Source organism: Acartia tonsa, chromosome 1, assembly GCF_053477335.1.
Source record: "Acartia tonsa isolate MP-2025a chromosome 1, ASM5347733v1, whole genome shotgun sequence".
NCBI lineage: Eukaryota > Metazoa > Arthropoda > Copepoda > Calanoida > Acartiidae > Acartia > Acartia tonsa.
In genome coordinates, this window is record NC_137260.1 from 37,960,303 (window position 1) to 37,986,671 (window position 26,369).

General features: G+C 34.7%; 1 protein-coding gene across 4 annotated transcripts in view; it reads left to right on the top strand.

The window, feature by feature from the left end:
* The window catches only part of bma (SCY1-like protein bma), a 63,451-nt gene that overhangs the window by 25,099 nt on the left and 11,983 nt on the right, over positions 1-26,369 (top strand). For all 4 annotated transcript variants that reach the window (XM_080160398.1, XM_080160378.1, XM_080160386.1 and 1 more), the window contains exons 11-22: positions 942-992; positions 2,306-2,385; positions 4,368-4,414; positions 4,796-4,863; positions 5,280-5,336; positions 7,646-7,734; positions 8,208-8,292; positions 9,581-9,649; positions 11,936-12,085; positions 13,740-13,839; positions 15,110-15,198; positions 17,071-17,150. In XM_080160398.1, the coding sequence (XP_080016524.1) occupies positions 942-992; positions 2,306-2,385; positions 4,368-4,414; positions 4,796-4,863; positions 5,280-5,336; positions 7,646-7,734; positions 8,208-8,292; positions 9,581-9,649; positions 11,936-12,085; positions 13,740-13,839; positions 15,110-15,198; positions 17,071-17,150 (965 nt within the window). The remainder of the gene's footprint in view (positions 1-941; positions 993-2,305; positions 2,386-4,367; positions 4,415-4,795; positions 4,864-5,279; positions 5,337-7,645; positions 7,735-8,207; positions 8,293-9,580; positions 9,650-11,935; positions 12,086-13,739; positions 13,840-15,109; positions 15,199-17,070; positions 17,151-26,369) is intronic.

The following is a 26,369-nucleotide window of genomic DNA, read 5'->3' on the forward strand; positions in this document are numbered from 1 at the left end:
TTTTATTAATTGAGTGTATACATTCCTCCTGTAGCTAAGGAAGAAGACCACTCCTTAATAAATTGCCAAAATAGATGTTCTGGCCTATATTACTTTCAAATCAGAGAATAATTAGTTTTGCAAGATCCTAGGCTTCAGTCTGACGGACAGACGTTCTACTTTTTATTTTAGATCATTATTTAAAAATCCTAAAATAAAGCATAAAATATACAAAAATATGTTAAAAAGAAAGATATGATATGTAAGGATTATAAATTATGTATGCAACGTTTATTCTCTCTCAAATCATTTATATTTAAATAAAAAGAAATATAATTCTACTTTACATTTTTTATTCTTATTCTCTATTTTTGTGCTACAGCAGTTTTAAGAGATTTATTCTAAGGAAATTTACTGTAACGTTTCTACGTTTTTTTATAGAAAATGTTAAATTTCTACGTACTATGATTTTATACTAAAATGTTAATAAAAACTTCATAAAAAGTTAATATTAATTTATATTTTTAGATATTTTAAAATATGGTCGAACGAATATAAATAAAAAATGACGTTTAAACTTATAAATAGAAATTCCATAGATAGAAAAAAAAGTCCGGCCAAATATTATTACAGCACCAAATTACGCGTTTTCTTTTGCTTAACTCTAATTATTAAATTGATATTTATTTGCCATAGTGTATTTATGCAATTGTAAGGAGGTTTAAAGGTAAGAGATCTTAAGGACAAGACAATGGACGAATTTTATAATTATGTTGACAGCTACATCCCTTTCAATCCTCTTTAGCACTCTTAGGTTTTGGAATTTCTAGTTTGTACAACTTAGGTCAACCAACTAGAAGTGCTTTCTTTTGTCAACAAAATTTTGAGAGCCATTATAATTAACAGTCCTCTGTTTGTCCTCTCCCCCAACATAATGAATCTTTCATTTACATTTTTTTCAGTTATCAGAAAGAGTTGCTGAAATTCTACCACAAATACCAGTTGGATTGCAGGTGGGTAGAAGCTAAAACTCCACAAAGTTTGATAATTGTGCAGTGTATAGAAAATTATATTAATTTTTATTAGTTCTAATTAAGGATGTCACAAAATTTGTAACTAATTAAAAACTTTAATTAAAGATCAAATATTAATTTTATAACTAATTAACAAATTACACCACGTAAAGCAGACAAACATACACACATAAAAAACAAGGATGACAACATCTATAAAAGCGAAGCTCTGAAACGATATGACAGACGAACATTAACTTTTGTTGAGTGTCAGAACTGAATATACAAAATATGAAAATATAAGGTTTGACAAAATTATACGTAAATTTGTTGCAAAACTTCATAAATACAGAATTCTGTTTAAGGACATACTGTCATTTTAATACTTGATTATAGAGATGCTTCGCTCATAATATTGTATTTTGTTGTAATAGGAATCAGTAATCAAAAAATCAGACTAACCGGATGATTTTTTCACATAAAAAATTGTTATTTAAAAAGTAAAAAAAGCAACATGTTTAAAATGGACAAACGGACATTCTGGTAATGATTATAGAGTTGCTACGCTTTCTAAATCGTACCTAACTACTACAGTAATCACCATACAAAGTTTGAAATCGATAGGACAATTCTAACATGCCTAAATTAACGAATAAAAGCTAACTATCTCGGACGGACGGACGAACCGACCCTAATTATAGAAAAGCTTCGCTTTTAAAAACAATTGGGAAATATTATGCTCTTTGAGCAATATAGATTTTAGAGTTTAAAATGTTTTTAAAACTAATAAATTAAATTCCGTAAAATATTTTATTTATAAAAATATTCCGATCATGTAAAATATTGCTTTAAAGTACTAAAAACTAAAAATTATAGCAATCAAATATGATATGATCCAAATCACTGAATGAATTTTAATCTACTTTTATAATTTTGTCCACAATCCACATGTGTATAATAATGAGGTAATATTTCCACTACTATCATTTTTACATGCACTAGAAAGTTTTAACGATTCCCATGAAGATTAGGTTTTCAATGTGTTTTTTCAATGTTTTGAGATTTCAATGTCTTAACAAAGTTTTAGCGATTCTCATGATGATTATATTTTTTTTTAAAGTTCATTGTTTTTCAATGTTTTTTCAATTTTTTCAAAAACATTGAGAAAAAAAATCTTCAAACGTAAAAACATTGAGAAAAAGTACTCCAAAGAAAACAAAGTATATTGTTTATAAAAATATTATCCAACTTGTGAAGTCAAATATTTATTATTCGCCAAAGAATAAAAATCACCATTTTTTTGTATTTGTCAGGTATTGGTGGATCAGCTTGTGAACCAGGACACAAGACACAGACCTTCGGCCAGACAAGTTGTAGAGGCACCTTACTTTGGGTAAGTTATGTCAGACGCGTGATCTTTATTAAGCTAGATTAGGGTCAGTTACACCAAAACAAAAACTTGTCCAAAAGAGGGAATATAGGTGAAGTATATATGTAGGTACAGACTTTCAGCAAGAGAGGGGACTAAAAATGTGATTTCAGACGCGTGTCAATGAGCTTTACTAGGATATGTAAGGTTTATCAAGGTAAAGTTTAAAGGGACTGTGAACGTAAATTTTTCTCATCTTAATATCAAATCTTAACATTATCTCATTCATAATATCTCACAGATAGAGCAAAACGCGCTTTTGTTTGCTTAAAAAACGGCTTTTTCCGACGATTTTTATAAGATACGGGGAAAGGAAGAAATTTTCCGTATTATATAAAATGTGCATTAAATTGCCTTTTTCTCCCATTATAGCTAAAATTAAACTTTTTCACATAGTTCTAGATTTTTCCTAACAGTTAAGCTGACTTTTAACATAATCCTTGCTTTAATCCAATGTATAGTTACTTAGAAATTGATAAAATAAGCAATATTTTTTTATTGAAAACCAAATACAATGACAAAGCCAGAAACAGGTTTTTTATTAGTATCCAATTAACTTTAAATGGCCCATCTCTCGCCCACCTTTAATTACAAATTTGTAAATAATAAAGACGCAATATTTCTTTATAAACAGTCTGATAAAAGTGTAAACTAATTCTCCAAAGTGGGTTATTTATTGTTCAACACAATAAAAAAGGATATTATTATTTTATATAACCTATGAGATTCAACCCTTTGTAGACAGTGAGGTATTTTTTTTGTCAATAATACGAATTTAAAATATGTCTTTATTACCTAATTACTACGTTATAAAAAAACGAATTGGCAATTTTATAGCATAAAATAAATCCTTAACAGTAAGTAAATTGTTTCAACTATATATGACAAGTTAGATATCCCTACAAACATTATAAGAAACAAAAACGTTCAGATTTTCCCTATTTTTTCCATTTTCCCTCTCAAAATACCATAAAATCAAGGCATTATTTCTGGATATTTTTGTGAATAGGACATTTTTGGTTGATCAGTGTAGTGAAATGTGCTTAGTAAATGTTAAGATTTGATAATTAAATGAGAAATTTTTACGTTCACACTCCCTTTAAGGGATATAGATTTCAGCAAAAAGGGGACTTTTATTAAGTTTTGTCAGACTGATTACGAGAAAGACTTAAAGCCAACGCTCATGCAATACATTGATGTGTTTTTTTGTAGTATTTTGCATGACATCCAACGAATAATTATGCATTATATGCTAAATAGATTAGGTTAAAGAAAAAGGTGTAAGAAAAGTAAGAATGATATCTTACTGTATGTACATATGAAAATGGCTTGAAGTAGAAAATCTAAGGTTGTCTGTCTTATACTGCGTCATAACCAAAGAAATTAAAAATATGCTGTCAAATCAAACATTAACATCTTATTACAATATAGATAAAAAAAACTTTCTATAAAAAAAACTTGCCTTATATCTATTTTATTTTTATTGTTTTCTTCTCCTAAATAATGAATAGTTAATGGTCTAAGATTTATTTACTTTTTTCTCTTTTTTCCTATTGAATATAAACAGTTTCTGTAATTGTTAATTGTTTTATATAAATTGAGTTCATTGTTTTTTATCTATTGATATTTAAAGTTAAAAATTAAATGCAGAGAAAAATTTTATACAATTATTAGAATTGATCCCTTTAGTGGTAGCGCGATTGTCCAAAGCTCATTTGATAAAATTTCCTGAAACCCCTTCCTGTATTTTAGCTCAAACCCTACGGGCCTCTCATAAACCTTTCGTAACCTAACCCAACTTTAAAGATATTCTAGTCTATGTTGTAATTGCAATCACGCGCATCTCTTCTCTAATTTTAGGCCGGAGGGCTCAATCCCTACGTTTTTAAACCTTACTTAACCTAACCTATTAAGCGCATCTATTCTATAATTGATTATGACCGTAGGGACGCTGCTGTGCAGGCTTTACAGTTTCTGGAGACTCTGGAATCAAAGGAAACGGAATATTCAATATTTTAAACAAGTATGATTACATCCATAAAATCGGCTGGACAAGCGAACAATAACTTTTGTAGAGTGTCAGAACTTTGTAGGCAGAATATTTATCAAAAAGACTTTAAAAAATTATACATGAATTGGTTGTAAAGTTGTTTAACTGTCATATTGTATCTTGTTGTCCTAGGAATCGTTTTCCCAAATCAGATGAATAGGATAATTTTAAGAAAATTGCAAAAAATTGTCTGTCAATGATTAAAATCGTTAGGACAATTTTGACATATAATAGCTTTGCTTTTAATAATGGTAGTTGATCAAACAAATTTAAGAAATTAGTTTGCCTTCAAGATTTCATTTACAAATATTCCCATCATTTACCAGGACACAAATCAGAAAGCTCAGTTTTTCAGAAATACTCTTATTGAAGTGTTTCCACTAATACCACGGGTAAGCATTTATTATTGTTCTTAATATTTAAACTATATTAGGCGGTTAAGAAATCTGTGTAATATTCACCCATAGACGTAGGGGGGGGGAGGTTAAAGGGGTGTTTATCCCCCTGAAATTTTGAAACCGCACTCAATTTTAAAATAAAAGATATATTAGATTACCCGTCTCAAAACTTTGAAACCACTTACTTTATCCCTGACTTTACCATTCTCAAAAAAGCTTGCACGTCCTTGTAATTAAATTATTTATCTAAGTGTAGATGAGGGAGCATTTTAAAGATGTTTTGATAATAAAATTTCCATTAAAGTGCGAACAAACCGATAGACAGGCAACATGAAAGAATTGTAGAACAGCTTCATACTTATACGATTATATTTAGATGCTTTTGAAAAATTTTAATATTTTTTTTGTAGAAATTGTGGTTGTCACTTGTTTGGCCAGCGTTAGATCAAGAGCTAAGCAAACAAGAGGTAAGAGTAATGGATATACAATATTCGTGGATATTATGACAGGGGGGAAAATGTCGTCAATTTAGGTTGCTAATATGAGCATAATTTATTTGTCATTTCGTTAATCCAGTAGGAGGGTAGGAGATTAAATAATTTTTTTGGGGGGGTTGGGGTTGTCCAACCCCCCAAGAAAGTAGTTATAAACCTTCCCGGGACCTATAAGTAGCTACCCTGTTAAGGAGAACCCGATCGGTTCAGCGGTTAGCGAGATCCTTCGGTACAGACACAACAAACATAGACATCCTGTTACTTTAGCTTTAGTATAAGGAATATGATAATCTAGTGTAATAACCAAGTAAAAATAATTCCATTGAAAGAGCGTTGTCACAGGTTCTCTTCTTATTCCACAGAATGTTTCCAAAAATGTCATGCACTTTTTTATAAATATCAGCTATACGGTAATTCTTTTTCTCGTATTCATTCGAATCCGGTGGATAGAAACCGGTTCTCATCCATACGAAAAAAACTATGTCTAGCATCGTACATTGTACATTCTATATCCGCGGAAAGCCGTTTATAATACGATGAAAGAAATAACTATTAAAAAATTTACGCCATTTGAAAAAAGGCATACAGTTTTTACTTCTTACACTAATAAAAGCATTAGAATAGTTATTTCTCGCATCGTATTATAAACAGCTTTCTATGGATATAAAAATGTACAAATATAAGATTAATACCAGTTTTTTTAGACCCGGGTTTTTAATTTTCTGGTTTTTAGATTCTTCGTTAAGCCTAAAGGCTCCAGTTTTCATGAAATCTAATCTAGTTCATTTTAAAAATTCTATGACACCAGCCTCCCTTATATACAGGCTGAGGAAGAAACCATTTTTAAAAAGAATTGTAATTAATATAAAAATATTGCGCAATATTAGTACACAATTACTATTATAATAAAAACTAGAATGAACGTGAATTAGAACAATTACACCAATTAATTACTATTCTTAGAAATAATTATCCAGTAATTGTGTAGGTTGTGTAGGGGTAAGAAAGAAAACTAGCTAAAAGTATGAATATTTTTAAAAGCGAAGCTTTTCTATAATTAGGGTCGGTCCGTCCGTCCGTACGTCCGTCCGTCCGTACGTCCGTCCGTCACGGATAGCTTTTTTCGTTAATTTAGACATGTTAGAATTGTTCTATCGATTTCAAATTTTGCATGGTGATTCCTCTAGTAGTTAGGTACTATTTAGAAAGCGTAGCAACTCTATAATCATTACCAAAATGTCCGTACGTCCATTTTAAATAAGTTGATTTTTTTTTACTTTTTAAATAGCTTTTTTTCGTTAATTGCCTATGTTAGAATTGTCCTATCGATTTCAAATTTTGCATGGTGATTCCTGTAACAGTTAGGTACGAGTTACAAAGCGTAGCAACTCTATAATCATTACCAGAATGTCCGTACGTCCATTTTAAACATGTTGATTTTTTTACATTTTTAACAACAAATTTGTATGTGACCTAATTATCCGATTGGTCTGATTTTTGGTATACTGATTCCTGGGACAACAAAATACAATATTATAAGCGAAGCAACTCTATAATCAAGTCCTAAAAATGTAAGTATGTTCATAATCATTATCTTGTATCAAGCAGTTTTTCAACAAATTTACTTACAATTTTGCTTTGACTCTTAAACATTCGCATTCTGATTATTCAGTTCTGACATTATACAAGTGTTAATGTCCGTTTGTCCTACCGTTTCAGAGCTTCGCTTTTATGGATGTTGTCATCCTTGTTTAAACATAAAAGCTTTGTATTGAGCTTTGTATTTCACTTACTGTATTTGTCATGATGTAACGCATGTTTTATATTGCAAATAGTAAACTTTTGTATTAAAAATTAAGTTTATTTCATCATTTCACATTTCCGCCCTCTAAAACTACTGAAATCTAGGAAGGGAGAGGACATTGGGCTGTTTATTACACTAGTCCCCAAACTTTTATAATAACGCTTTATTATTCGTTGGCTCAACAACTTTTATTGAATTTTGATTGATTGGTTCATTAAGTTGAGCGTCCAAGCATTTTAACAAATAATCGTATTCTACAGAAAGGGTAGTTTTGTGTATCACCATCGGGGATGTACTTCAATTTATCGGACTTAGTCTTATCCCATTAGTTCCCTGACTGAAATCAAGGGATTTAAAGCTTTTAGTTTAATCTATCCTATTTCTTACACCAAAAGGTGCCCCCTCCCGTCCCCACAAACTCTAGAGACTCTTCGCATCCACTCCCCTACTATATAAAAATGAATTATATGATATTTAGGTAATGGCTGCAGTGCTTGAATCTATATTATTTCTGATCAATGAGTGCAGCCAGTTGGAGTATCAAACATTCATTCAGCCTTCTATCAGGTATTTAGTCAGCTGATCTTTTTTCCTCGTGGCTTGACACCCCAAACATGCTAACTTAAATCAATGGTTGAAGCAGCTTATAATGCTATAAAAAACGTTAAACAATACCAATGACCAATGATATATTTTACCATTAGTCAATCAACATGTATACTGTCCTATCATTAGCCATTTTTTATTGTATGACGTCATTTATTGATATGCTTTATAAGCTGATTCCAGTAATTTATTACTTCAGATAGAAAGCTAACTCTATCCTGGCATGATAAACCATACATAAACCTATATTTTGACCGGGAAAAAAACATTAAATCAGCGACAAGGTCGCGGCTTGCTCGCTGCTGCCGATCACTGTTTATGTTGTAGTAATTTTTCTGTAATTATTGCTTTTTGAACTTGTTTTTGAACTTTTTGTATAATGTTTTTTTTGAGTTGCTGAGTAAAAGTTGAATATATATGTATATTGTTTTCAGACCCATATTTAGCGGTCCTAAGACAGTTCAAGCAAGTGTCACCTTGTTGGAACAATTACCCATTCTTCTAGAGAAAACAGACCAGGTAATACAAGAACGTTCAAGCTTTTTTGTTGGGGGAAGGGGGAGGGGAGGGACAAAACTCAATAGGGAGGAATTGAACTGGAAAAATTAGACACCCCCCCCTCCCCCCCCCCCTCCCACTAATAAAATGTTTTACTTTTTGTGAAATAAAAAATTTAACGGAACTGTGAAATCTAAGGGCTTTGATCCCCCCTCCCCCTCCCCACATAAAAAAAATTCATTTATGATTTTAGAGTATTTTTAAAAGCGAAGCTTTTCTATAATTAGGGTCGGTCCGTCCGTACGTCCGTCCGTCCGTACGTCCGTAACGGATAGCTTTTTTCGTTAATTTAGGCATGTTAGAATTGTCCTATCGATTTCAAATTTTGCATGGTGATTCCTTTAATAGTTAGGTACGATTTAGAAAGCGTAGCAACTCTATAATCATCACCAAAATGTCCGTACGTCCATTTTAAACATGTTGATTTTTTAACTTTTTTAACAACAAATTTTTTGTGATCTAATCATCCGATTGATCTGATTTTTGGTAAATTAATTCCTGGGACAACAAAGCATAATGTAATAAGCGAAGCAACTCTATAATCAAGTCCTAAAAATGTAAGTATGTCCATAAACATTATCCTGAATCAAGCAGTTTTTCAACAAATTAACTTACAATTTTGCTTTGACTCTTATACATATATATTATACTCATTCAGTTCTGACACTATTAAAGTGTTAATGTCCGTTTGTCCTATCGTTTCAGTGCTTCGCTTTTATGGATGTTGTCATCCTTGTTCTTCTATAATCCTATTGGAATTTAGGTATTTGTGTTTTATATTAATGAAATTGTTTTATCATGTTAAAAAATATAATTTGAGAGGAGAGAAATAAACAAAACAAATATTTGGAAAGCAAAATATCAATTTGGTAATTGTTTTTTTTCACTCTTAAAACTTTAATATGTTTTTTGGCGATTTTTTGGAATTATGCATTAAATTTATTGAACATCAAGTAAGACAAATAGTTAGTTATAACACTAATGGCGATTGCGCCCCTAGAGGCCTCTATCAGCAAATACAATATTCTCTTTTGAATCTATGTTAAGATCTATGCTTACCAAAAAATATCTAAACGGTCGCGAGTTATATTTTTCAGTTTTTATGCGATTTATCTTGTGAGGTTGATTGTACCCTCCTTCAAAATAGTTAGAAACCTGCCCAGGACCTATGGGAGGTAAAATGTAGATGAGAACCGTAGAGGTTAAGTAGACACAGATAATCTTTTACTTATAGGGATAAAATATTTAGGAAGAGTTGAAGACACAAATATTACCTATGGTGTATCTAGCCCTGGAAAGTAATATGTCCCAAGTTCAGGTAAAAAATTGTATGCCTTTTTGGAAAAAGGCATCGAGTACTAACTTCTTCCATCAATTAAAAAAAATGTAAATGCTTTCTCGTCATTTCTATGGCTTTGCGGACTTTTAAATTGTTGGTCCAAAAATGTGTGTCCTTTTTTTGGTTAGTTTTTATTGTATGTCTTTTCACAAAAGGACAGTAATCTTTTTTTTAGAAATGCCTCAATTTTACGAAAACTATTTTGTTTTTATTTTAGGTCTTCTTTATCATATGGTGTAAAATTAAGGGTGAAGAAAAGCATCGATTACCTATGAATCTTTTATCCTAATAAATTAGAAATAACTAAATTAGTCGAAAAAGTGCTTTTAGCTAATTTAATAAAGTTCATCAAAATTGGCAGCTGTGCGGATACGGCTTTTGGTGGCTGTGGCTTAAGGTTGGTTAAGGCAGCAGCGGCTAAGGATGACTTATGGTGGCTGCAGCAAAATTAACTTTTATGGTAAAGTCTGGTTTTGACTGAGGCTGATGGGGGGGGGGGGGGGGGGGTGTGGCTGACGGTGGTCAATTCTTTCTCGAAGCCGCCCAGCTTTCTTTGTTTCGCGGTTAGAGTTTCAGCTGCTATTTAAGTTTTTTCTGAGCTGTTTGAGTAGGTTTTACAGCGGTTATAGCTGCCAAACATTCGCAGGGTGAGGATAGATTATGCTGATTGAGGCTATGAGTGGCTGCAGCTAAGGATGGCTGAGGCTAATTGTAGCTTTTTGTGACAAAAAGTGGTTGATTTAAAATTTGGTGTGTTGCTTGCTTAATTGGTGCCTTGGTAAGTCGCGTGGCTGAAGGTGCGGCTTCTTTTAGCAGTGAGGTTGATGCGTATGTGACTAAGGCTGTCGAGCCCATGGAAAAAATCTACTTAATAGTGTTCCATTTAAATTAAAGTACGAAGAAAATTTATCCATTAAGACTTCTAAACCGATTAATATCCGCTGGAATATAACCGATTATCACCCTTACTGTAAAATTATGTATACCATCGTATTACCTACGATTTTTCACGAATATTAAAATAAAAGCCAGGTTTCATTTTGATATCCGCGGAAAGCTTATAATACGATGCGATAAATAACTATAATCTAAATAAAGAATTTAGAATGAATAATAAATTCTTTATACAGATTTTAAATAATATATTTTCTCCTTAGAAGATCTATTTTATTTTTAAAAAAAACTATTAAAGATTTTAAACTAAACATATTTTTGTGTTTTTATTCTTTTGTTTATGTATAGAAAATCCATTTCTTGTAAAAACAAACTACTCCAAAATAAAACTTAACCAGGAGTTTTACAGATAGGGAGTTGAATCCATTTTTATAGAAGCAGAAATATAATCTATGATTATGGTTTGGACCCTCTAAAACTGTAATCTACCCTTCCACTTTCCCCTCTCTTGGTGAAGATATCTTCAACGCCGATACGATTTTTGAAATATAAGATTCCACTTTTGTCTCTCTTGTTGAAGATATCTTCACCAAGAGAGTCAAAAGTGGAATCTTATATTTCAAAAATCGTATCGGCGTTGAAGATATCTTCACCAAGAGAGGGGAAAGTGGAATCTTACATTTCAAAAATCGTATCGGCGTTGAAGATATCTTCACCAAGAGAGGGGAAAGTGGAAAGGTAGATTACAGTTTTAGAGGGTCCAAACCATAATCATAGATTATGTTTATGCTTCTATAAAAATGGATTCAACTCCCTAATTGTTTTATTTTCATAAGTAGTGAAGCGCATCTTTATCAAACAAAGAATAGTTTTCATAACAAAGTAAATAAATCATAGCAGGACAGAAAATGTAAACAATCTTTTTGAAAAGATAAGTTATATTTTTTACATGATTTTTGGGATAGTGATTCATGAGGTACAATGTTATACGCAAAGCATCTTAACACACCCTTTTTTAAAAAAACACAGTGGTTGTATTTTTGCTAGTGGTAAAAGTGGCAGCACCCACAATAAAACGCCATGAAAACTATATATTCAAGCAATTTTGCTTTAAATTAACAAACATTTTTATTTAGGTATAAATATACACTCTGCAAGTGTTTAATGTTCGTTTGTGCTTCGATGCTGTCATCCTTATTTTTTCAATTTGTATTATCAAACAACTAATAAACCAATTAATATTCAATTTCCTAAACTAACAGAGAAGTAATTTAAAGAGGTTTAACAGATCCAGTTGAAATAAAATAGTGATAGAAAAACTTGAGATTATTTCCGTGTTTACACAATTTTAGTTCTCCTTTGTAATTGTAGATGGCAGCAGTATCTGTTGTTCCCGCAATTTTGGATTATTTGTGTGACCGAGTAATAAGAACTGAGCTTCTGCCACGGATAAGAAATGTGTATTCGTGCAACGGGGCGGATGTTAAAATCGTCCTCAGCCTTCTGGCATGCATTACAAAGGTTAGTATCAGGAGCTGTTTATAGTGCCTATAAAAAAATGACGTCATACAGTACAAATTACTAATGATAGTCCAATGGACGTCATTTTTTACAGGCACTATAAATAGCCTACCAGAATTAGCTGAAAAAGATTATTATAGAAATTAACCTAAAGGCAAAATAGTTTTTCTTAACATGTTACCTCTCCTTCATGTTGACATGAACCCGTGTACTTTTTGGAAAAGTACCAAACTGGACATTTTGTGTATGTAAATATATAACTATCTTAGAACATGTAAAAATAACACTTTAAATTTTATGTATAATCTCTTAACTGACCAATTGACACAACACAAACCAATATTTTTAAATTTTAAAACCGATATTCAACCCTTCTTCAAGCTCTAACCAAGCGGGGCTCCCCTAGTACTTACTAACTTAACCTAATCTTAAAATTGTCAAAATTAATTTATAATTATGTTTTTGTGATCCATTTACATTTTGAGGGATATTGCCAAAATTTAACTTTTCCCAGTTTTCTCGTTGAAGATTGTCAAAAATATTTCTTTCCATTAAAGGATTAAAGATACAAACAAGGATCATTCATTCCACTAATTTCTAAAAATCTTAGATAAAACACAGCTCATATATGTAAAATGTATTGTTAGTTATACATAATTACTTTAACTTTCCTCGGATTAATGTCGAAAAAAAACCAGTTACTTTCCTCAAATTGCCTTGTAAGAACAGAAAACCCCTTCCCAACTTAGTTTTAAAATAAATGGGTATTCTTCATTTACTAAGTATATTTGCGATTACTTTTATTTAATGAAATCTTCCAATTTTTAACATGTACAAAACGGCCTGCTTAATTGCTTCAAGATCCATGTCAGATCTATATAGGAAATAAATGTCTATAAACGAGCTCAAGTTTTCCAAGGAATATATGATTAAAACTCATAGTGCTCCAATAATCCATAATAAACTCTCATTGCCCAGAACGATAAGACCCATTATTTTACTTTATTAAAAATAAATTCATTTTTTTCATTTCATGTTGCTATTTACCTTATATTGATGTATTTAATTTCTAATCATAAAAAGGAAAATTTAAATTTATGATATGATAAATTTAAGAAAACTATGTTTTAAAAGAATTCGATTGTGGCGACATTTTGTGTGTTCAAATATTAAACTAAAATTGTAATCATCATCATTAACCTTTGGTGATGGTAATGTAAAGAAAAAAATATAATTTAAAAAAATCTTTTAAAAATCATTTAAATTATTAAATATTTACTTTCTTTTAGATAGTAATGCCGGGTGAGGAAAATAGATTTATTGAGAAATAGATATGCATATAGAAAACTAGCCAATAGGGAGATAATTATATCGAGCCAACTCTAGTACTTAAATATGGGGGGGTCTGTACCTGAAGTGCCCTTATCCTGCGGTCTATCCAGTACCCAATATAACCTAGCCTAAGATAACTATCAACACCAGAATAAGACTGCCCCCTGCATTTTAGTTGAAAGAAAAAGGAGGAAGTAAGAAAACATTAAAAATATGAGACCTATATAGTCTGACCGATGATATTGGCTTATAGAGGAGTAGCTTTGCTCACAACATTTTTTACAGACTAACAGTCATTAACTTTTTATGTTTTGTTTTTCAGATTTTGGACAAGTTAGACAGAGCAGTTATAATTGATGAAGTTTTGCCACTTCTCGTGGATATCAGACTCAATGATATAAACATCTTGATTACAGTCTTAGGTAGGGACAAACTTTTTTATTATTAGGTAGTAGAATGTGTTACCCGCGACCGTGGTGCAAGGCGTACCGCTCGTCGTCAGGGAGGTGATACATTCGAATCTCTGCCCGACCTTGCATCATAACTGAAGACGTGAAAATGGTTCCTACTTATGCTATGCCAGGGGCACAACATAAATAGTTAGAGTAGGATGAATGCCTTGACCCATAAACAGTCGAAGCATCTCATACCATGCACAGTTAGGACTTTTCTGACAAAGGTCGTGCAATCAAAGGGTTGGTTGTCTGTTGGATGCTACTTAACCTAATATCCAATGGTGGGCGTTAGATTATTGTGTCCCATTACAAGCGTATGATACCCTTGGGTTGTCTGGATTATCACTTGAAATCGAAGAAGAATCCCGCCCCAATAATGTAATAGGGAATAGGTAATAGTAGGATTAATTGTGACAAAGGATGCCTGTATGAAATTTAACCATTTTAAACAAAATAGTCTTCATATTGTAATATAGACCGTTTTCCACGGAAAATAAAATAAAAAATTATTGGATTAACTCCAGTTTTGTTGACCCTAGTAGCCAAAGGCCCAGCGGAACGAAACAGTGATTGATTTTATGACTTTTATTTTATTTCTTAGTGGTAAATCATCTAAAATACAATATGATGCATAATTTTTCAGTGTAGCGGATATAAATTATCCTTTATCCTTGATGAAAACTATTCCAGTTTAATATCCTGTTTGCATCCTGTAATATATTAGATATATTATGCGTATACCAGAAAATTAAATACCCAAGAGTTAACGTCATGCTTGTTTTTCATTAATTCCCGTCTTTATATTTCAATATTCTAAATAATTTGATACATTAACAAGAAATGATTTTTTCTATCATGAAAAGTTTGAAATCGATAAGACAATTCTAACATGCCTAAATTAGTGTTAAGAGCTATCCCTTACAGACGGATGGACGGCTGACTGACCTGCTGACTCTAATTATAGGAAAGCTACACTATTAAAAATACTTTTTCTCGTATTCATTTGAATCCGGTGGATAAGAACCGGTTCTCATCCATACGAAAAAACTATGTCTAGCATAGTATTATATCCAGCTTTCCGCGGATATAGAATGTACAATCATAAGATTAAAACCAGTTTTTTTAGCCCTGAGGTCCCGAAGGCACTATAATCTTATAATAGTACATTCTATATCCACGGAAAGCAGTTTATAATACAATGAAAGAAATAACTATTATTATACTTGATTATATTAAGAAATCTACCGAGTGATGTTGAGCGATAGAAAATATGGATTAAATATTACTCTACTGGCTACACGGGTTCTACCTGTTCTCATTCCCCAGGTATAGATAGAAAATATTTATTGAATATTACCCTGAAGGCTACACGGGTTCTACCTGTTCTCATTCCCCAGGTAAAGATAGAAAATATTTATTGAATATTACTCTGCTGGCTACAAGAGTTCTACCTGTTCTCATTCCCCAGGTATAGATAGAAAATATTTATTGAATATTACCCTGAAGGCTACACGGGTTCTACCTGTTCTCATTCCCCAGGTAAAGATAGAAAATATGGTTTGAATATTACCCTGCTGGCTACACGGGTTCTACCTGTTCTCATTCCCCAGGTATAGATAGAAAATATATATTGAATATTACCCTGAAGGCTACAAGAGTTCTACCTGTTCTCATTCCCCAGGTATAGATAGAAAATATGGATTTAATATTACTCTGCTGGCTACACGGGTTCTACCTGTTCTCATTCCCCAGGTAAAAATAGAAAATATGGATTGAATATTACTCTGCTGGCTACACGGGTTCTACCTGTTCTCATTCCCCAGGTAAAGATAGAAAATATTTATTGAATATTACCCTGCTGGCTACAATCATAATATTAAAACCCGCTTTTAAAGCCCGTGCCTTCGGCATCTCGGGGCTAACAAAACTGGTTTTTATCTTATAATTTAACAGTTTTATATCCGCGGAAACCTGTCTGTTATACGATGCGATAAATAACTATTCAATTATCTTACTATCATTATCTGTCAAATAATATAAATATTGATTGTCTACTAAATTAATGCACAATCCTCAAGGTTTATAACAAAACATTAAGTAGTTCTACAATACTCAATGTCCGTTTGGCTTTACTTATTGCTGGTGAAAATATCTTTTAGTTAGGTACAATTTAGAAAGCCTACCAACTCAATGATAGTTACCAGAATGTCCGTACGTCCATTTTAAACATGTTGATTTGCAACTTTTTAACAACAAATTTTTATGTGATAAAATTATCCGATTGATCTGATTTTTGGAATACTGATTCCCAGGACAACAATGTACAATGTTACAATTTGTTTCGATTTTTATACAGTTATATTCTGATTATTCAGTTTTGACACTCTTCAAGTTTTAATGTTCGTTTGTCCTACCGTTTCAGAGCTTCGCTTTTATGGATGTTGTCATCCTTATTTATATACTATTCAATACAAATACAGAAAAATTAACAAAAAAGTCTATATAGTAAAGATTAGGTTATTTAAAGTTTGATAAAGTTAGGTTAGGTTAGACCACCACTAGGTTTAGTCCCCCTGCATTACAAAATATGTACAGACAAAATAAAAATTTAATATTCATTTAAAAGTTGAATGCACGAAGCTGTACAAAAACGAAAATAAATAGAACACATACGTGTGTATGTTGTTTAGTGTCTATTTTTATATATTTACCAACAAAAATACAAAGAAAAATATTTGTATTTATTAGTTTGGAGAATGGATATAGAATTTACGTGGATATTATGACAGGGGAAAAATTGTCGTCATTATAGTTTGCTAACATGGACATCACATTATTGGTCAGTTCGTCCATCCAGTAGGAGGGGAGGGGATGGGATGAATGGGGTGAATGGTGGGGGTCGCTATTTATTTAGCCGGTCCATAATTTCTACTACTAGTACATTCAGAAACAACCCAGCAATCTGAAAATACATATGTAGCATCATATTTAAATGAATTAGGGAGTTGAAGCAAAGCCCTGTACTACATGCCACTGATTTTCATCAACATCCGCATTTATCGCATCGTATTATAAACAGCTTTTCGCGGATATAAAAATGTACAATTATAATATTAAAACAAGTTTTTTTAAGCCCCGAGATGCTGATGAATATCGAATATTGCTTCGTTGCTTGTGAACATAATTTTCCTTGTTTAGACTGTAAATCCTCAGCTAACAATAGAGCAGTATATGGCTGTACATGCAACTATTCAAGAAATGATTGATCTAATTGACAGGTAATGTAATGTGCAATGCATGAAACATAATAAAGTTTTTGTATTAACAAGATGTCTTGCGTACTTTGATTCAGCTTATACCAATAACGAAATTAATTCGAAAAAAATCACTAAACCTATATACGTGGTTTTCAGCTGTCGCTGGAGGGGGGGGGGGAGCAACTTATAGTAAGATTAAGGACCTCTCCATTTGCCCGCCAAATATTATTTTAGATTTATTTGCCTTGTTGGTTATACCATATACCTGACTTTGATTACAAGACCCTGGTACTAGCAGTACATTATTATGAGTAGCACCTTTTTTATGACAAAGAAGATCTCCAACAGCTATAGATAGGCGAATGTAAAAAGATTATCTTCAACCATCCCCCCCTTAATACTTATAAGTTCTATATTATTATTATTTATTTTATTATTGGGGTAAGATTCAATAATTTTCTTGATTTATAAGACACTATTTATGTTTGTTATATAAAACAGTGCTTTTTCCCTCACCTTTCCACTAGAAAAAATAAGTTGCATGGCCTCACACTTTGCTACTTTGGCATGCCTCAAACAATTTTCTACGGATTTCCAGGAAATTTAGCTTATCTTGGCAATTTTTTTACTTATTTTTTATTTATTTTACTGAAATTATTAGTCGTCCATGGGATATGTATTTCTGTATATACTAAAGACAGTAATCCAAAGGGCAAAAGTTTTTATGCAAACTAATTTTATTTATAGAAAGCTGTCTTAACCTCTTTTCGAGGAAGCTTTGTGTTTATCAAGATCGAAATTAATTCCTTATCATTATCCTAAATTAAGCGCAAATGTCGTCTTGTTTGACTTTCCTTTCATAAAGTGACGCGGTATGGATTGTTTATATTTTGATGCGCCCACGTTCGTTACTTTTGAATGAGATATGAGTGTGTGAAGATTTCGGAGAACAAAATTGGGCCTATCATTGGTCTCATAGTGCGTGAACAACCCTAGTATACCAGGGATTTGAAACCATAAGAACTTCAGGTAGAATTTGTTAATTTTATTAAGTGGAATGGTGTATAGGACGATTATATTTAGTTTAAAAGGCTTTAGCCAGCTAAGCATGGAACTTAATTATGATTAATATTATGTTTTAGTAATTTTTTATGTGCCTTTATTTTTGCATTTAACAATGATTTATTAAACCAAATAATTTTTCTTTAAAGCCAAAGTTTCCAAAGATTCTTAACCGTAGAGAAAAATGATTTTAAAAAGCAATTAAGATTACGTGGTTATAAAAAACTGGAATTTTGTATTAATTGATTTTGTAATTTCAGGACTTTGAAATAATTTCATCAATAAATCTATAATCAAACCTGCTGTTGAAACTTGATGGTTCCTGGTATTGGGGGTTTGTATGTTCGCCAACAGATCTCGAGAACTTCCCGCTAATTCGGAAGTCACACTCAACCAAAGTGTCATGGTTGAGACAATTTCAAAGGATCTGAAGAATAGGCGTTAGCATTCTTCAAGAGATCAATAGCATCCAGTGATTATTGATGCAATAAACTGTGACAATTTTTCTGTGAAATAAGTACCTAGTGAATCAATATGCCACTAACCAAAAAGCAGAAAATTGAGCGAGCTATCGCTATTGGCAGTGAAAGGCTAGAAGTGTTTGACGAACAGTTAAAAGTGTTTTATGACAATCTAAAAGCCTGCCAAAGTTTTAGTTCATGTGAAAATGTGAATTTAAAATCAATTCGTGACATTTTTAGTGAGGTCAAGGACCAATCTGACCTAATAAAAAGTCTAAAACCTGCCGTGGAGACTAGTGAGTTGCGCGAGTTCAAGCGTGATTTGGATGAAGCTAGTGAACAGAAAACTGTTGCAGATAAAGTTTATGCGTCGTTGGAGCAGTGTACAAAAATTCTGTACTGGCTTGACAATGATTCAGACGACGCGAGGTCAAGCACTGTCGCCAGGAACCTCGACGTCATTGAGAAGGTGAAGATGGACATGGGAGTGCTTAAAATTTCCATGGAGTTGCGCCAAGAAGTACATGATATGTACCGAAGGCTTAGAGAGATGGAACGTCGTTCATCTAACTTGGATGAGAGTGGAACACCTGCCATACTCTCCAGAAGTATGTCTGCCGTGGATATTCGGAGTTCCAACCCGCAGTATGGGCGCTGGGACAACAGTTTGCTGCCGTCCTTCGACGGTACAGATACAGATTACTCCAACTTTAAACAGGTCTTTAAAGATCTATGTTCTGGTTACGGATTTTCTGACCAGAGGTTAAGTCTGATGTTGTGTATGGAGAAGGTGATAACCAACCCGGAGCTACGCAAGCAAGTGTCAGCGATTAGAGATCATAATGAACAATGGTTGTTTCTCGATCAGATGTTTTTATCAAACACCCGCCGGTTCATGAAGATTTTAACTAAGCTGAACAAGATGAAACCTGTGGATAAACCTGTGGACGTGGTTAGTGCAATTGCTACCTTCAAGAGCACGATGCAAGAAGTAGAAGCCATCGTTGGTTCTGCAGCTAAGGATTACCACCACCTAACTCTTATTCATATTTTCAAAGACAAGTGCCCAGATAGCCTGAGAGAGAAAATTATGATGGAGCTAGGTAGCATGAACCAACCAAACATCCAGAAGATTGTAGAACTGCTGGAGAGGACCAGGGGAGCAATGTTGGCCGGTGATATGTCCTATGACACTAGCGCCGGCAAGAGAAATCGTGACAGAGCTGCCGCCGCGCAAGTATCTGGCCGCAGCGACAATAAGAATGGAAAGGCTGGAAAGGACAAGGCTTCCAAGTGGAACAGTACATGTCCTGTGGAAAGCTGCAAGGAGAAACACCAGAAAGAAAGTTGTCCAGCAGAAAAAGTTGTGTGAACTCTGCCTGTGTGACGGCCATACTGCTGACAAGTGTAATAAATCGGATAAGCTTGGTGTTTGTGGCACCAATAATTGCGACAGATATCATAGTAGGTTGCTCCATGAGGCTAGTGCTGGTGTGAATACAGTATACAAGTCAAGTTCTGCACCCAGCCCCTGTACCTTCTTACTTCAGTTAGTTCCTGTTGTAGCACCTGGCGGCGGCACCTGCCACGCCACTGTCATGTTTGACTCTGGTGCAAATTTGCCACTTGTGTCTGAGAAGTTATCCAACAAGTTGAAGCTGAAATCTACCGGCAGATATACAACTATTTCTGTAGCTGACGGCAGTGAGTCTTCCTGCCGCAATGTTGTGTTTTATCTGAAGGATAGGGACGGTAATTTGAGGGAGTTTGAGGCAGCTGTCATGCCTACCCTCGGCGGGGCCAACGAGATGCGCTCGGTCCACCCCGAAACCGCCGCCGAGATATTTAAGATGCCGCCAGAAAGATTTACATATATTAGTGGAGGCTTAGATATCATCATTGGAAATACACATCCTGACGTGTTTCCATCAACCTACCAGAAAGTGGGCCAGTCTATGTTGTGGCGAACCATTTTTGGTAGTGGTTTTATCTGTACAAGTGCTGACGGTGGAGCTGGAGACCAAAAGTCGGCATATAAGGCTGTCAGTGTCAGTGGAGGCATCTTGCCAGACTTTTTGACGTCTGAATCGTTTGGCGTACAGCCGCAGGCACTTTGTCCAGGATGTACTGCCTGTCAAGAGTGCAAGGCTATGGCCGACGGCACTACCTGGGACCAGCGTGAGAGGCAGAGAATAATTGAGGCAGGTTTAACACTAGACTTGCAATCCAACAAGTGGACAGGTCAATATGCTTACATTGAAGATCCTCACACTTTGCCCTACAATGAGAGTTTAGCCCGCAAAATTGCTGAAAAGAATCGTGCCAAGATGGTCAAGGAAGGCACCTATGATATGTATGTGGAGGTATTCAACGACGCCATCTCAAGAGGCGTGTTTCAAAAAGCCACGCCTGAAGAATTGCAGTATGAAGGGCCTAAGTCTTGTTCATCAATAGTGGTTGCTTTCAAGGAGGATTCAAGTTCCACACCCATGAGATTGTGTGCAAATAGTTCTCTGACGTTCAAGGGCACCAGTTTTAATAACATAATGCTGGGAGGTCCGCCGCCAATGCAGAAGATTTTTTATCATTTGTTGCTTTTCCGCGGTTACAAGGTTGGTTTAACCGCGGACATTTCCAAGTTTTATAACTCCATCCTGGCCACAGAGTTCGACAGCCAGATGAAGAGAGTTTTATTTTCCCCGACGCCAGACGGTCCACTTGAAATTTACCTGACTAAAGTTGTGAATTTTGGCGAGTTGGCTGCGGGAAATTTGGCAGTTACAGCCCTGAAGTTGACGTCCCGCCTGTTCGGCGGAAAGAGTGAAGCAGAGGTCAAGGAGATGTATGGAGAGGGTAAGATTAATGGTAGTGAAATTGTTGCTAAACCTGAATTATGGAAGGAGCCACAAATACCTACCTACCCTGAGGAAGATTTCAAGTTACCTCAGATTCCAGTTGCAGTCAAACTTGAGAAGCACAGCTTCATAGATGATATTATTTCGGGAGCAGGATCTGTGCCAGAAGCCAAGGAGATGATGAAAGAAGCCGACAGAATTATCAGCAAAGGTAGTTTTTCCTTCAAACAAGTCATTTATTCTGGTGATGATTGCCAGCCAACCAAGGTTCTTGGGCTGATATGGAAGCCAGCCACTGATGTGTTATCCATCGCCACGAGAGTCAACCAAGATGGTAAAGTCAAGGGTAAGAAGGTGAAAGAGGATGCTGATTTGTACAACCTCCAGGACGCCTTGGACGAGAATCTGACAAAGAAGATGGTTCACAGGTTCGCCGCCCAGACCTTCGACCCGCTCGGGCTTTGCAGCCCTATCCTGTTGAGAATTAAACTTGTCCTGCGGAAAACTTGTTTGCTGAATTTGGGCTGGCAAGATTTCATTCCAAAAAGTCTACGGGATGAACTTGTTAAGTCGCTGGAGGACAGAGCTGAGGTCGCTAAATTGGAGTTTGACCGTTGTGTGGTCCCGGAGGAACCAACTGGCCTTCCATCCTTGATGATGTTTTCGGATGGGTCATCAGAGGCCTATGCATGTATGGCATATTTGAGGTGGCCAACTAGGCAAGGGTTTGAAACGTTCCTGCTAGCCACCAAGTCAAGAGTTGCGCCGGTCAAGACTGAATCAATTCCACGCCTTGAATTGATGGGTTGCCAGATGTCCACCAGGTTGTCAAAGTCCATCAGAGATGCCCTGCCCTTTGATGTTATCAGAGTGATGTACTTTACTGATTCATCGTGTGTTTTATCACAAATAGTTTCCAACAGTGCTATGTTGAACACATTTAATTCTCATCGCATTGGAGAAATTCAATCTGCAACCAACAAGGATGACTGGAGGTGGGACACACAATGTTGCAGATTTGGGCACCAGAAGCACCTGCAAGGTATCAGATTTAGGTCCAGGTTCCAGGTACAGATTAGGCCCAGAATGGTTGCGCCAGGATGAAAGTGCGTGGCCGGTGAAAACTGCCGAGCAAGTCAAGCAGGATTTACCACCGGAGGAGTTGAATACCAAAATGGTTAAGTTATGTTCAATGAAAGTTACCGGAGAAGCCGCTGAAGATGTCTTTAGGTTTAAGCACAGGAGATCATTTGGACAGGCCAAACGTATTATGGCAGCTGTCCTGCAAGTATCGAACACCTGGTTGAAGAAGCTAAAGAGCAGACAAGAAGGCAAGGCTACAGCCGCTGGTAGTCATGTAGCAGCCGCAGATTCTGTGTACAAGCCGTCTTTGTACAATTTTATGGCGGCGGCGGAACTTTTCATTGTGTCATGTAGCCAACAGGATGAGTGGATAAATGACGCTAAAGGCAATTATTCGTCATTGAATCCATTAGTGCATGAAGTATCATTGACCTGGCCTGTTGTTGGTCCCGGAGGTAATTATGTGACCAGGAAGATGAAAATTCTAAAAATGGTTGGTCGTGGAGAGCCCGTCATTGACACCATTACTGGTGGCCGTAAAATGCTATTTGAAGACATGCCAGGTTTAGTAATTTTGGAGCCTGGTAATTGGTTAGCTGCTGTCTTTATGAGAGAAGCGCATGTTGAGCTTCATTCTGGTGTCCGTGGAACTTTAGCTGAGAGCCGCCGTTGGTGCTGGATTGTGAAGGCAAGGAGGTTGTCCATCATGGAGGTGAAGAAGTGTTGGCCCTGCAGTGTTGAGAGGGCCAAGGAATGTCGTACTACCATGAAGGATGTGTTACCTGACAAGTTGGTTCCGAGCAGGCCATTTGAAGTTGTGCAAGTTGACCTTATGGGTCCGCTGGTTACGAGGAGAGCTACCGCCAAAACGAGGAGTCAGACAGCAACGAAGAAGGAGTGGGTGTTCGTGGTAGTCTGCAGGTTCTCAGGGGCGCTATGGTTAGATGCCTTGGAGAAGTATGATACCAGCAGTATCCTGTTGTCCCTGCGCAAGTTGGAGGCTGTTCATTGTCTGCCGAAGGTTATAGTAAGCGACATGGGCACACAATTATCCGCTGCTCGCAAGGTTTTAGAGCAGAAGTTGGGCAGCCAGGTAGAGCTTTCTTGGTTTCAGATCCCGGCCCGAGCCCACCATTTTATTGGGCAAGCTGAGAAAATGGTGGGATTAACCAAGAGATTGCTCTCCAAGAAGTTGGTGAATAGTTCTGTTAATTTTAACGAGCTCCTGGTGCTGTTGGCAGAGGTTAGCAAGTTGATGAATAGCAGACCATTGACAATAGAAGCTGCGAACGACGTGGAGAATTGGCGGCTGATTACCCCTGGCCAGCTGCTGGGAAATGTTGACCGCCAGCCGTTGTGCAATGTGGCGATGAAACCGGAGGACCAAATTTCCTCCAGGTTGAAGTTGTTAGAAGATTTGTCTGCCCAGTTTTGGACTGCCTACCGCCAGGAGATTCTGCCGAAGATATTAAGGATGTCCAAGTGGAGAGAGGAGATGGCGGAGCCGCTAGCTGACGGAGATATAGTTCTGGTTACGAGTACCAATCCGCTGATGAGATGTTTGCGGATGGGCCGAGTGACGAGGATTGAGGATGGGAGAAAGACTGCAAGAGTCTTGTTCAGGCTGTCAGATAAATCTCCCCTGGAAGAACATGCTGTATCAGTCAGGCAGTTATTAAAAATTATGATTAATAATTGATTCTTATTTTATGGAAATTGAGATTTTTTTTTAGTAAAAAAGCCACATTTTTCATATGCCTATTTTTATGCCTAAAATAAGAATCAAGTGAAATGCGATTAATTTTTATTCTATTTCATACGCTCAAATTTAATTTTATTGAGTTTAAATTCTTTTCAAAAGTACAATTCATTATAAAACTTACCTGAAAAGTTTACCAAAAAAGAATAAATATGTCGAGGTTGCGTGATTCGATATTTATTCTAAGAAAAAAATCAAGTATTTTTTAGCAGATTTTTTAAAATTATATATGAATTTCAATCAAGTAAAACATTTTTATTCAGATCAAGGAATGATTGAAAATTCATATTTAAAGTCTCATATTTTTACAAAGAAAAATTGGTATTTTTTTCATAATTTCGATGAAAATTCTAACGAAGATATTATTATTATTTTGCTATTATTTAAGTATTGAAAAGTTTTATTGTTGATTAAGATAGTACAGTTCTTATTCATTAAGTTTGAAAAACTTTCTGCCCAAGGATTTTGAAAAATTTTTTCTTACTACTCTTTTTGATGCTTAACAAATTTAGTTTTAAGTACCTATAAATCTTAATTTTCTTGTCTAAGATTTATTTCGTTTTATATTTACTATTATTTGTTTACATTTCAACCTGATTTCGTAGGTACTTATTGATTTATTAATAATGATTTATTACCTATTGATTATGAAATGATTATTAATTAGTATAAGTTGTTATATTTACAACATCATGATTAATAGGATTATCCATTTTAGGATTTGTGTATGTGATCTTGTGAGTGTCATGTGCTGGAATATTGTATGGTACAAACCAATCCCCATCCTTCTATCCTAAAATGTGAGGTATTATGAGTCCTAGTGAGGAGTATAATATTGTGTATGCATTTCACGGGGTTTCATTTAGTTAGGAGCAAAAATTGTCATGTTTTTCGGGATGTGGCCATTCTCATGTGATTATGGTGAGTTGAGTTTAGTGAGAAATGTTGCTAGTGCTCAGCGCAAAAAACCTTGAATCTCGTTAAGGAAGTTAATTTGACTTTCAAACGGGGGGTGTGTCTTAACCTCTTTTCGAGGAAGCTTTGTGTTTATCAAGATCGAAATTAATTCCTTATCATTATCCTAAATTAAGCGCAAATGTCGTCTTGTTTGACTTTCCTTTCATAAAGTGACGCGGTATGGATTGTTTATATTTTGATGCGCCCACGTTCGTTACTTTTGAATGAGATATGAGTGTGTGAAGATTTCGGAGAACAAAATTGGGCCTATCATTGGTCTCATAGTGCGTGAACAACCCTAGTATACCAGGGATTTGAAACCATAAGAACTTCAGGTAGAATTTGTTAATTTTATTAAGTGGAATGGTGTATAGGACGATTATATTTAGTTTAAAAGGCTTTAGCCAGCTAAGCATGGAACTTAATTATGATTAATATTATGTTTTAGTAATTTTTTATGTGCCTTTATTTTTGCATTTAACAATGATTTATTAAACCAAATAATTTTCCTTCAAAGCCAAAGTTTCCAAAGATTCTTAACCGTAGAGAAAAATGATTTTAAAAAGCAATTAAGATTACGTGGTTATAAAAAACTGGAATTTTGTATTAATTGATTTTGTAATTTCAGGACTTTGAAATAATTTCATCAATAAATCTATAATCAAACCTGCTGTTGAAACTTGATGGTTCCTGGTATTGGGGGTTTGTATGTTCGCCAACAGATCTCGAGAACTTCCCGCTAATTCGGAAGTCACACTCAACCAAAGTGTCATGGTTGAGACAAAAGCCTTTGGTATGACGTGGTTGGACAAATTAGAATTCTAAAAATAACCCACCTATAGAAATGTCTATTTTTTTACGACTAATATGTCAATAGATTATTTAAAATTATGATTAATAATATTAGTTCAAAAATGATGCATAGTCTATGAATAACATTTGTTTTTAGTTTAATACAAGTACGAATAATTACAACAGTGGCAAAGCTTTAAATACAAAGCTATCTAGTGTACTACTTAAAAGAAAAAACCTGTTGAGAACTGAATATCTCCAAAATATAACC